At 36.2% G+C, this 13281-nt stretch overlaps 1 protein-coding gene across 1 annotated transcript; it reads right to left on the bottom strand.

Annotated features, from left to right (window-relative positions):
• Positions 1 to 5342: 5342 nt before the first annotated feature.
• On the bottom strand, positions 5343 to 8935 carry LOC107488997 (pyruvate dehydrogenase E1 component subunit alpha, mitochondrial). The gene is made up of 7 exons (XM_016109780.3): positions 8142 to 8935; positions 7390 to 7558; positions 7209 to 7288; positions 6703 to 6780; positions 6228 to 6323; positions 6061 to 6132; positions 5343 to 5501 (listed from the first exon to the last, which is right to left on the bottom strand). Exons 1-7 carry the CDS (start codon positions 8664 to 8666, stop codon positions 5343 to 5345), a joined length of 1179 nt encoding a protein of 392 aa, XP_015965266.1. The 5' UTR covers positions 8667 to 8935.
• Between the last annotated feature and the right edge of the window lie 4346 nt (positions 8936 to 13281).

A 13281-nucleotide genomic window follows, 5' to 3' on the forward strand; every position in this document is an offset into this window, starting at 1 on the left:
AAATTTTTCAACTCGTGTTTATAAATTATTATTTTATTATTCATCTATCTTATCTTTAAAATTTTATCTTCAATTTTTAAGTTTTTATTTTGATTTAGATACTCTAATTTTATCTTTTCTTTAATATTAAGATTATAAATTGGTGAATAATCTATCATAAATTACTCAATCCTGTAATTAAAGAAAAGATTGCAATTTTGGAAAACCCATAAATTTAATTAGTTGTGTTGTATGTCTAATCGATAAAATTTTCAAGAAACACGATTTTACCAGCGTTCTCGAATGTAACGTAACAGATCAAGGATAAAATTTTAATTGATCAGGATTGCCAAAATATTTATTACGATTAATGGAAGATCTAATTCTTTATTATTTTTGTTCTTGATTACTAATAAACATAATAGATGAATGATAAAATAATAATTTATAAAATAAAAAATAGATTTTATTATAATTAACTTAATAAATAAGTTATTTATGTTTGAAAAGTTATCAATTATCATAGAAGTACTTATTTTAAAGTTGTTTAATAAATAGGAGTGATAGAATAATTTTTGAGAAGGAGAGAAGTTTTTTTACTTCTTCAAAAGCTCTTAAACAACTTTTAAAAAAATTAAAACATATTTAAAAAACTGTACTAAATACTATCAGTATGACTTTTCATAAGTAAAAAAGAAAACAAAGGAGTAGTTTTTGAAACTTTTTAAACGGACTTTTAATTTAATAATTTCATAGAGATTGGACTGTCCAGGAAGCATTAAAGGCTTCTTTGAAAATTGGAATTGAACACCTAATAGAAAAGAAGAGTAGAAAAGGTGACTGACTAGATTCTTTGCAGTTATATGGAACGTCTGGTTGGAACGCAATAATAGGATGATGAGTTTGGAAAACTCTAAATTAACATTTGTGATGACTAAATATTATTAATATGATTAATTGCAAAAATATTAAATCATATGTTTTGAATAAATTAATTTTTGCAATGCAGATTTTATTTGAGTCGAAACATAAAAGAAATATTGCAAGCCCAAATCAAAATCAACATTCAGCCTTGGTGTATGTTTCCTATAATATGTGGCTGAAGCAATTTGTGATTAATTGGGCCAGAACTCAAACATTGCCATAAGCCCAATTAGTTTGGATGAATCAAAATTTTATTGTGCCAGATTAAATGTTGTTGCTACTAAGCCCAATTTTAATTTTGATGAATGTTCCTCATACTTGATCTGAAATCAAGAAGAAGAAGAAAGCAAAAATTGCTTCCAACGGATCCAAGCGTTTTACCATGTGATGGATTTCAAATTTTATTAAATTATCATTTATTACATGAAAAATATGAGAGAGAAATTTGTAATTGAGTTTATTGATTGTCATAGTGCTGCACGCTACCAATAGCAAAGAAAGGGAAGTAAATTAATTCATTTTAGTTTTAATTATTCAAAAACACTTGATTGCTTCTTTTTCTACATTTTCTATTCTCTCATCTCTTTCTTCTTTTCGGACAATACACAGCAAACTATGGAAGCAACTTTGAGTCACCGAAAAGAAGGAAAAGCAAGTCACAAGACCATTACAATGACGGCACGAAAAAGAAAATATAAAGTATGTTGTGGTTGAGATTCTTATCACTTGTGGAAAGATTTGGTGATGAGATCTTAGCTTCTTCATACCAAAAAAATGGAAGAAAAGATCTCGACCAGCAAGGTGAAGATCCTTGAAGAGTTGGCTTGTCTCTGATTCTTCTCAACCACCACAGAAGGTAGCTAGGGTGGCTACGTGATGGAAGAGGTAGAGATTGGAGCAGATGAAGCCATCATCATCATCACGAAGCATTAAGGGCCAGAATTTCATCTTGGAGAACAAGCCAAGGATGGAGCGCTCGGATTGATGAAGGATGATGACCAAGGAAGAACTAGAGGTATTTGCATGTTGGGTTTTGCATGGATTACCTCTTCTCTCTCTCTGGCCGAACCGGTTATGGGTGAAGAAAAAAGAAGTTAAGCTTGGTTTTTGTTTTAACTGTGAAGGCTTCTCCTCTCTATAAAAGGGGTGAATAGTCACGGTTTGATTCAAGGAGTTAGAAGTAAGTAGTGAGAGTGCAAGGCACAGGATTCTCATAGCTACCTAAACTTACAGATTTTTTTCTCCTTCAATGTATTCTGTTTTGTATTTTTCTGTTTAATTTTGTCATGTCTTGAGTCTCATGAAAAAAGACAAACAGTGAAGTTTGTATGAAAAAGCCATAGAGCGAAAAAAGGTAGAGAGTGCAAAATTAAAAGAAAAAGCCATAGATGTCCTTAGAGTTCCTTTGTACATCTGTGTTGTGTTTCATGATTTTGTGGGAATCTCCTTGTAAGTTGGGTTAGCACTTTACAGTCTGTAATCAAGAAGATTATAGTGGAACTTCCATCATTGTTGTGATGGAGACTGGATGTAGGCTGCACTGCACTTAGCAGCTGAACCAGGATATATTTGGGTGTAATTTTCTCTCTCTTCTACTCCATTTCTGTTTCTACTGCACAGGAGCTAAAACTAGAAAAATGTATCGTGTCAAGTGACGAGACAAAAATAAAAGTCTCGTGACTAGGGACGAGATAAAAATAAAAAAGTCTCCTCAAAAGATTAACAAACAAAAAGGGGGCTAAGATTCAACCTCCCTTCTCTTAGCCACTGAAAACCATCATAGGATCTTCAACAATAAAGAGATGTATGTTGATGTCATGCAAAATAGGACGTTTTTGAGCTATAAGGAGTGGACTAGTATTGATTCTACTGGTTGTTGATGGCAATGTCGCAGATAACATAGAATTGCTAACTTTGTGTTTAGATTTGTTTTATTTCTGTCGATTTTATGCTCTACTCTCATGTGTCGAACTTCATTTGTTTCAAAAAAAAAATTAATGATTTAATAATATACTTTTAACTTATATTTTTAGATATTAATAACTAATTATTGATAAAAAAATAATAAATTTTATTAACTCTCTAATATTTCTCTTACAAAAAATTTATTCATATGCCAACCTTTTCTCTTTGAGCTACATTTAAAAAGCGTAACTGATTCCGTTTATAAAGATTTGAACTTAAAGATATTTGAAAGGGTTTTATTTCAACTTAAAGATTTGATTGTTTATAAAAGTTTACTTATTTAAAAAAATTATCTCTGAACATGATTTTTTTAGAAAAAAAAAATTTATCGTTCTCATTTGTGCAATTAAAAAAGTCTAAAATATTTAATATAAAAATATTGTAATGAATTTAACGCAAAACATTTTTTATTTTGTAATAAATATTAAATATTTAAGATAATTTTAGGAAAAATAAATGGGTTAGGTTTTTTTTTTTTGGTTACGGAGCTTTGACTGCTCTACAACGAACACCTTTAGAGTGATTTTGATGGTAGTTGATAATAGTCTTAACGAAACACCTATAATAAATGAGTAGAAGAAGGTTCCAGTTCCCTATATATCTATTCTATTCTAGGATTTGTTTATGCATGAATTATTGTTGACTTCTCTTTCTTGACTCTTGAGAAGCATTTATTTTGGGTACAGAAATAAAATAAACTAAATATAGCATTTATTATGAGAAATCGGAACAGGATACCAAAGTAAACTAGGGAAATATCAGCGAGTCACTCTCGAGGGAATTGAAGTTTCCTACGTTAATAAGAGTGTTTGATTTTTATCTTAGTAATTGGGTTTTGGCGGTAATCCTCTTAATTCTTGCTGATTGTCGTAAGAATTCGAAATATAAAGTGAAGCATATTTTTAATATTCAAAATAAACACTCTTTTCGTATACCTTTTTATCTGAAATTCCAACCCAGATAAGAGTTTTGATGCTCTAAGTCCGAATAAAGGTCTAACCTAATTTAATAAACTTTCGTGCAATATTGTTTTGAATCTTTAATTATAATCAAATGCCAAAAATACAATTTTTCGAATCTAATATTATTGTGAAACTTAGCACAAACACTTGTGGTTGAAGCGTTATCTATTGTGCTCTAATGCTCGAGCAACATGCAAGGCAATTAATCATTGGAAGGGAAGGACGTAATATGCACCACTTCATGTACATTTTTCTTATACATATTTTACTTTTGGTATTAAAAATGATTATTAAGAAATGAAAAAAAAGTTTTTCCTTTAATATACCATAAAAATAAATATAGACAAGAAATAGTACACACATCATTCTCAATACTAATAGTTCATCATTACATCATTTATAGCAGTTTGATTAATACGTAGACAATCTGATACTCAATTATTCATGTACAAACTAAATTCCAGACCAAAACAGAAAACATTTCGCAACACTCTTTTGGGTTAGCTAAATTCCAGACCCTAAAACAGTTAGCTCCAGCTCAAACCTACCATATGGATCCATGACATAAACAAACAACAAAAAAGCAAGGGGGCACATACACGGACACACCAAGAAAGAAGCATGAGAATTAAGAGACTGGTTGAAAAAGGAAAGAAAGAAAAGATAAAAGCAGCAGCTAAAAAATCGCAAGTGAAAGCTAGGTGAACTCGGTAAATTTTTCTTTTGGTTTCCCACGGTATCCCCAAACTCAGCAAGCTAAGGACTAATCCGTGGTGGATTAGAATTAGATTTAAGGATTTGTCACAGGCTAATGGGTTGCTGCATACACAAGGCAGAATTAAAAAATTTAACTTTCAAAAATAGCAACTTTCAATAATAGTATGTTTACTAGTACAATTATAAGTCCAAATAAAAAACGTGATAGTTTAATAACTTTGCTTATAATGACTATCAACATAACTAGATCTTCCAGCAATGTGAGACTTACAATAAGTAAACACACCAAATTTACCACATTATCAAAATCAAAGGTTTAGATTATAAACACAACCTACTAAGTATTAACTATAATGGCAAAAACTTGCCACCAATTAGTGAAAAAGACAAGTGTTGGGAGGAGTTGTGCACAATTAATTCCTCAAATTTGCAGCAACATCAGTTGCATAATGCTATATAGCCATTGGTTGGTTCATCCAAAATTACATGCACAAAAGTATGAATTTCTTCCCCATTGCTACTCAAGTAAAATTCCTATACATAATGGAGAGAACTCAACCAATAGGCAGAGAAGTAACCTGTTAACATGACATCCTTTTATTTTGATTGGTAGTCTGATACTAAGATAGTAACATACTCAACTCGCAAAGTGATGTTATTGATCACGGCAAAGTAGCTCTCACTTCTTTCCTATCAGCACCAAATGACTGCGAATTCACAAGGGCACTACTGGTCAAGGGTTGAATAAAACATAGCATCCTCAATTTTAAAAGTAAAAGACGAAATCTTAATTTGTCATTTTCTTATACTAAAGAAAATGAAAGTGAAAAATAAGATTGTTAACCATGTACGGCGATCACAAGGTATGGCTGATTGAACTATATATTTTTTGTTCTTTACCTTTGCTTTAGCGATGGCATCATCGACATCTTTTCTGACTTGTTTCTCGATGTCCTAAAAGAAGATCAATTGAATACGTTCAGCATAGTGCTTAAAATAAAATGTTTCATCTGACCCTAAAACATCAAAATATATACTTGCATGTTTCAACTACAAATCTTCCTAAACTCCAATTGAATTGGAAACTTGAAAGAAAACCATGAATACAACTAGTAATTCACAAAATAGGCAACCTTCTACACATAGCAGAAATAGTTATAGGCAGAATATAACTCAATTTAACGGTACTTACTATAATAAGATCTATACCCTATTAGAGGACTCGAATCCACTTACAAACTCCAAAGTATGGTAAACACGAATTGGAACCCACGAAAAATATAACGTAACCCATAATTCTTTAAGTCAAGTCTGATACCTTACATCATAAATTCATAATAAAGAAAAGTTTAATCCATGAACTATATTCAAAGAAATAAAAAATAAAAAAGGCAGGTAAATTCGGCAAAGATGTCATCAATATGGAAGTCATAGTATTATACATAACCAACCCTTAAAATTATCACACTTCACATCAAAAGAACAAAGCAAGAAGTCTAGTTCCGTTGACTACCTTTAGCTCCTTCTCAGAAGCAATGTCATGAGCCAATAATAGCTTCCTTACTCTCTCAATTGGATCACGCTCCTATAATCATATTAGCCAATCAAAAAATTTGAGAAAGAACTCCATGATATTAAAATAACAGCACATTATATGTCTTGCTCGGTAGTGTGACAAACCTGCCTCACACCGGAAATCTCATCACGTGTACGGTATGTGCTACCAGGATCAGACATAGAGTGCCCGTGGTATCTATAGGTGTCCATTTCAAGAATCTTTACAAAATAGTCAAGAATACAAGAAAGCAATCAGAGTAAAGCAAATACCAAACTTTGATAATTTAATCAAAGCTACACATGCTAGAAAGTATTAAAGTTAGGGCAATCCTATATGCAGCACTTGGGTTGAGAAAGCCCAATCTTATCTTATATACACAAGTAAGCTTTAATTCAGAGATCTATACGTACACCCATGTCTGATGGCTACAAAGTTTTCATGGTTAATGCAATACCACTTATAAGTTCTTTCAGAGATCTAGAGAGTTTTAATTTGTTATGTCAAGTAAGCATTTGTTAATGATCCACTTAGAACTTTGAATTGCTAATAATTATTATTAAGATATAAATATCAAATATAGCAAATAAATATACTCACAAGGGGCCCATTTTTCAAAGCATTCTCCTTTGCAAACTTGCAAGCTTGTTTCACAGCAAGAACATCCATGCCATCAACCTGGAAAAGTTTATAATATTGAAAATTTTCAAACACTGGATTAAAAGAGACTACTATCATACTATGCATATTCAAAATTTAATATATGCATCCAAGTAAACAAGTAAATAAAATATACACTTAAACAATGGTAACAAATAACTTATATGTTCAAACAAAACAAAACAAAACACAACATAGTGCTACAAATTTAGATACAAAATCATGGAAAGGAATATAGCCCAGGAACACACTGTACATAGCAACATCACTGTATTGATGACTTTAACTAAATTTCAGTAATTTTCTATAATCTACATCCCATACACTGACATGTATCCACCCAACAGAAGTGTTAGAGAACAATAAAGATTATTGATCACTTCCATGAAGCTAACATACCGAAACAAGACCGAACTAAAAATCTAAGCAACAATTCTCAGTCTCACCTTCAACCCAGGAACATAATCTCCACGCTTGTAATAAGCAGGGTTTTTAGCAGCCCTCCACTCTGCTGTTCCCATCCCATCTGCGAAAACCAAAGTCAAATAGAATCAAATCAACCCAACCAGTCCAATCCACTGCAAAAAGCACAAAACTTTAAACATCCCCAAGTCCCCAAACACTCACAATGGTTATTCTCGCAGACCAAGATCGCAGGTAGGTCCCAAAGCGCTGCCATATTAAGCGCCTCAAACAATTGGCCCTGGTTGGCAGCACCATCACCATACAAGGTAAATGTCACATTCTCTTCCTTGGAGTACCTCTGAGCAAACGCCAACCCACATCCAAGCGGAATCTGTTGAAAAAAGAACAAATTTGAGAGCCAAAAAGAAGGTCAAAGACAAACGGAAGAATGGAAAGTGTTTGATCACAAATTAGTATAATTATCTACTAACTTAACTACTTTTAACTAAATCTTTGGTTTCTATGGTATCTGCTAGTCCAGCAAGCCAAGAACTAAACTATCGCCGATCGGAGCTCATTTAAGGGTTTGCCAATGGGTTGTAGCATGTACAAGGCGGGATATGAACTCACACTTGCTTAAACTGACTAGTAAGCTAACCATTAGACCCTCCCGCTGTACTCTTAACTAAATCTAACAAATAGACTTGGTTAGGCCTACTTCATCTCTTACAGGGTCAAGGACTTGAAGTGTAAGATTTGATTTATTGGAAATATGCAGTGGCCTTGACCCAGTAACAATCATAGGATATGCTTCATAACAAATTAAAATTGAGTGGGCCTAATCCAGCATGGAAAACTTGCTAACAAGTACGACTAACTACTTACTTAATTCCTCAACTAACTCAACGAATTCTTAACTAGATCATAACAAATTTGAACTAACTGTAACTAACTCTTAGTTAACTAAAATGCACCTGAGCTCCGACGATGCCATGGCCACCGAAAAAATTGGTCTGCTTGCGGTAGAAGTGCATGGAGCCGCCCTTGCCCTTGGAGCCGCCGCAGATGCGGCCCATGAGCTCGCCGAAGACCTCGAGGAGCGTGCCTCCGCGGCCAATAAAGGTGCAGTGGTCGCGGTAGGCGGTGATGATGGCGTCTTTCTTGGTGATGGCGGCCTCCATGCCGATGGCCACAGCCTCCTGACCGTCGTAAAGGTGGCAGAAGCCGCGGATGAGCTTGGCCTTGTAGAGTGAGTCGGCGGCGATCTCCATGCGGCGCATGGTGGCCATGTCCCGGAAGAAGGAGAAGAGCTCCGAGGCGGAGGTGTCGACGGCGCGTGGGGGCGCGTCGCATTTATGGGAGATGAATGGAAGAGAGGTTTCGATGGTGAGGGGAACGGTGGAGTCGGAGGAGATAAGGCGGCGGATGGATAAGGCGGCGGAGAGGGGTTTAAGGAGGGTGGATGCATGAGATGATGATGCTATGCGTGACAGAGCCATGATTAGATTCTCTTGTTACCGAAGAACAAAGAAAATTGGTTTAATTTTTGTTTTGGTGTGGACAGTTTTTGGGGTAAGAGTGGAATGTGGAAATGGGGTTGAGGGGTTTTGAAATGAAGAAGAGAAAAGAGAGAAAAGTTTGGAGGTTAGAGAGAAAGGTGGAAGATCAAGAAGGAGAAGGAAACAGAGGTGAAAAAATATAAAAGGAGAAATTTTTGGAGGGGAATAATCGTGTCCGAGAGTGATTTGTTTTGTGTCTCGTCATGTTACTGCCACATGAACTAAATTAATTAGTGTGTTAAATGTTTAATATTGTAGTATTTGCTTTTCGATGATCTCTAATCTAATATCTCTAAGAAGTAATAAGTAATAACTATATACTAAAATAATTAATTTGTTTAACTAGTATTTGTTTGGTAAAATACTATATGTTTGCCATAGGTCTAAATATTATTGCCTAATTATTAAAAAGGTCAAATAATTAATTTTATATTTATAAATATAAAATTATAAAAATTTAAATATCTACAATTTATTATGAAAAATAAATATTATGTTGTATCGAATATGATACTCATTAACATTCATTAGACATGTAACACTCTATCATACAGAGTCTTATGCTTAAGTCATTTCAGAGATGGCAATGTATTACGACCTCTAAAATAAAAATTTAGTACATATAGTAGTATGAATGATTGATTATAACTAGGAGCCTTTGTAAAAAAAATAGGTAAACAAAAATCGCAACTCGAAAGCGCAACACTCCGATCGATAACGTAACGAACAAGGATAACCAACGCGTGATTATATATATACAAAGGAGTGTCAAAAACAGGAATATCAAGACTCAAAATCCGGCTACGAAGATAACCGGTCCGAGCATAGCAATATATATACATATGATAAAAATAAGGAAAACCCCAAAGGAAACCCAAAGGGACACAAATACATAAAACCTATTCTCCAAAATCTCCCATAAGAGAAGTCATCACAATTTGTATTATTTAATGGAGATAAAGTATCTAAGCAAAACATATAAACCAAAACATAGACCCGAGAACAAAGGATCTTCGCAAATCTAGAAGTCTCCAGCATGCCTCAACGGGAAATCTCACGTCCTGCATCTGAAAACCACAAAATCCGCATGGGTGAGAACCAGAGGTCCCCAGCATGGTAACAGCTTCCACATATATAATACATAATAATGGAGGAAAGCCAAAGGCAATCCTAGAACTTCCTCCAGATAATATCAAAGCTTATAAACAGGCTAAACCATAAAGGGCATCTGACTAAAGATTCTTCAGTCTAACTAATACTTCCTGTTCCGAGGGTTACCTGAAACTGTAGGTCGATCTCGGATGAGATCTTCTGTGTTGGTCGGAGCCGATGTGTCCGGCAGGTGCACGACGGCCGGAGCTGGTGTGTCCGACTTGTTGGACTTGGTGGTGGTGCTGATCCTTCGTCCCCGGAGGGTGGGGGGTACCTGCAAGGGACTCCGATGCTTAAGTTAGCAAGGGTATTAAGCAGGTATTGAGTAGAATCAGAGTATGAGTTATATACCTGGGTGCTCTAGTGTATTTATAATGGTGAGGAGTGACCTCTCTGGAGATAAGATAGTTATCTTATCTTATCTTATCTTATCTTTGAGTGAAGTCATCTTATTTTTAGGGGAACCGCCTTTATCTTTCTGGGCTTTGGCTGCCTTTAGATTGGGCTGTGTTCTTTCATTTTGGGCCTGCTTTGGGCTCCTTTGGCGATTTGGCCGAGCTCTTTGAAAAGAGGTCGGATAGTCTGACCTGAAGAGGTTGGTCAGCTTGTCGCTAAACATCCCGAGTCGGACAGCTTGACCCAGGGTATGAACAGTGCCCCTGCTTGAGTTCGATCTTTCCGTGAGATTGTGTTTTTCAGAGCTTCGATCTCTTTGGAAGTCGTGCTCAAGCATCTGTCTGGCTTGTTTCTTCATTGCTTCGCAATCTTTGCAGATTTTCTAGAGGTTTGGTACTTCATAGTCCAACCTTTTTTGAGTGGTAGTGCGGGTTTTCTACCCTTGCCTTCTGGATCACGCCTTGCTTTAAGTTTGTGTTGACAACCTTCTGCTTTGGCAAAGTTTATCCTTGCGGCTTGATATCCGAGCTTTTAGTGACTTGTCCCATGACTTTTTAGTGTTCTTTATATAGAACCTTTTTTAGTCTTGGATGATGTTCGTAGCCCTGTTTGAGATTGTGCCTTTTTTGAGTGGAGTTGTATCCCTTTTGGCTAAGCACATTTGAGCCTTAAGTTGTTTTCCAACCTTTTGGTTTGTTCTTTTTTGAAGTTGTACTTGCGCCTCTTCTTTATCTAACGTCGACCTGTATGACTTTGCCCCTGCTTGAGTTCGATCTTTTCGTGAGATCGTGCTTTTCAGAGATTTTCCGTGAGACCGTGCTTTCAGAGTTTCGATCTCTTTGGGGAAGTCATGCTCAAGCATCCTGACTTTGGTCGATCTTTGAGTAGTTTCGCCTTGTGCAAGTCTAGTATTGCCCTTTTACTTTGTTGAGGGGACTTTTCAACCTTCTTCTGACTTGTTTGTCTTCGCTGTTCGGGCTTTTTAGTCATAATCCAACAACTGTTCCGATGGGAAACCTTTTTATAGTCTGTTTGGATGACTTTATAGCGCCGTTTTGATTTGTGCTTTTGCCTTTTAAGTAGTGTCTTTTTTCAAGACTTCGTACTTTTTAGCAAAGCATTTCTGGCCTTCCTCTAGCCGTTGCGAGATGTCTTTGTCCTTTTTTGTGGATCTTTGTAGAGTGTCGGTACTTTATTGTCCGACCTCTTTTGATTACTTCTGGTTTCGTCCACTTTCTGCTTGGTCGAGGTGGTCCTTGGGGCTAATTTGTCCGACGACTTTTTAGTGTTTTCGTAGAACACTTTTTAGTCATTCTGAACAGTTTTTGATAGCCTTGTCGTAGAGCCGTGGCTTTTTGGGCAGAGCTATGTCCGTTTTAGCGCACATTTTTCGTTGGTCCGACTTCTTCTTGTCGATCTAAGCTGTAGCTTTCGTTGGTCCGACTTCTTCTTGTCGGTCCAAGTTGTTATAACCCTCTTTTTTGGACCTCATTCGGGTCTCTTTCAGGGGTTACTTTTGTAGCTTTATAGTTTGGGCCGACTTCGTCATGTCAGACCCTGTCGAGTTGCTTGGTAATTCTCTTTCTTGGACCTTGTTCAGGTCTCTTTTAGGGATTATCTTTGTAGCTTTATATTTTGGGCCGACTTCGTCATGTCGGGCCCTGTCGAGTTATTTGGTAATCCTCATTTTTGGACTTTGTTCAAGTCTCTTTCAGGGATTACCTTTGTAACTTTTTGTAGGAGTCCGACTTCATCATGTCGGTCTCTTCTGAGTTATGTCTGTAATCCTCTTTCTTGTACCTTTGTCAGGTCTCTTTCAGGGATTACTTTGATAACTTTTTAGTGGTAGGAGTCTGACTTGGTTATGTCGGTCTCCTTTAAGTTATTTTTTGTAGTCCTCTTTCTTGGATCTTTGTCAGATCTCTTTTAGGGACTACTTGTATAACTTTTTGTTTTGGGCTGACTTTGTTATGTCAGGCCCTTCTAAGTTAAAGTAATCCTCTTTAATAGGGTTGGCCAGACCTCTTTTCAGGGTTTACTTATAACTTGAGTATCTGTTGCTTTATAATCGGGTGATGAACTCTGCTTTCACTTTTTTGCCGACCTTGTTGAAATCGGGTGATGAATTCTGGTTTCATCTTTGCCGACTTTTATCATGATCGGGCGGTGAATTTGGTTTTCACCCCTCCGACCTTGTCGTGATCCGGCAGTGAAATTTGCGTTTCAGATTAATGCGTCTTGGTATAGCAGTGAATTTTGTTTTCACTTTGTCGAAATCAAATGATGAATTCGGTTTTCATCATGGTCGGGCGGTGAAGTTGGTTTTCACCTTGCCGACTTGTCGTTTTGTAATCGGACAATGAGTTTGGTTTTCATCTTGCCGACTTTGTCATAATCGGGCGGTGATTTTGGTGTTTCACCTTGTCGACCTGCCGTAGTCGGGCGTCTTGGTAGGAAACTTTTTAGGGAATCTGCAATCTTTTAAACAATAATATAAAGATAAGAGTGTGTACATGTTAGTACTTACCTTTCTAGGTCGGGCAATCTTTTTGGATCTCGGCCTGGCGCCCTTTTTAGATTGCAGGCATGCCATGACCTTGGTAGCTCTTGCCCTTCGAGTTCGGACAGTCTGTAGCAACCTTTCCCCAGTTCTTCTGAACAACTTGGTATGGTCCTTTCCAATTGGCTGCTAGCTTTCCTTCTCTAGGTCGAGTTGTTCCGATATCATTTCGAATTAGGATGAGGTTGTTGTTGGCAAAGCTTTGCTGTACTACCTTCTAATTGTATCTTGAGGCTATTCGACATTTTAACGCCTCTTCCTTGTTCGGAGCTCTCTCTCAGACTCTTGGAAGTAGGTCGAGTTCTTTCCTTTGGATTTAGGAGTTGACCTCTTCATTGTAGAAGATCATTCTGGGGGATCCTTCTTTGATCTCTACTGGGATCATTGCCTCCATTCCGTAAATCAATCGGAAGGGTGATTCCCCCGTGGTGAAGTGTGGAGTTGTCT

Source organism: Arachis duranensis, chromosome 5 (genome assembly GCF_000817695.3).
Source record: "Arachis duranensis cultivar V14167 chromosome 5, aradu.V14167.gnm2.J7QH, whole genome shotgun sequence".
Taxonomy (NCBI): domain Eukaryota; kingdom Viridiplantae; phylum Streptophyta; class Magnoliopsida; order Fabales; family Fabaceae; genus Arachis; species Arachis duranensis.

Coding starts and splice junctions, on each gene's coding strand:
- LOC107488997 (XM_016109780.3), bottom strand. CDS start 8,666: ATGGCTCTGTCACGCATAGCATCATCATCTCATGCATCCACCCTCCTT. Junction 7,559..8,141: donor ATGGCATCGTCGGAGCTCAG/GTGCATTTTAGT, acceptor TTTTTTCAACAG/ATTCCGCTTGGATGTGGGTT. Junction 6,324..6,702: donor CTTTGAAAAATGGGCCCCTT/GTGAGTATATTT, acceptor TATTTTGTAAAG/ATTCTTGAAATGGACACCTA.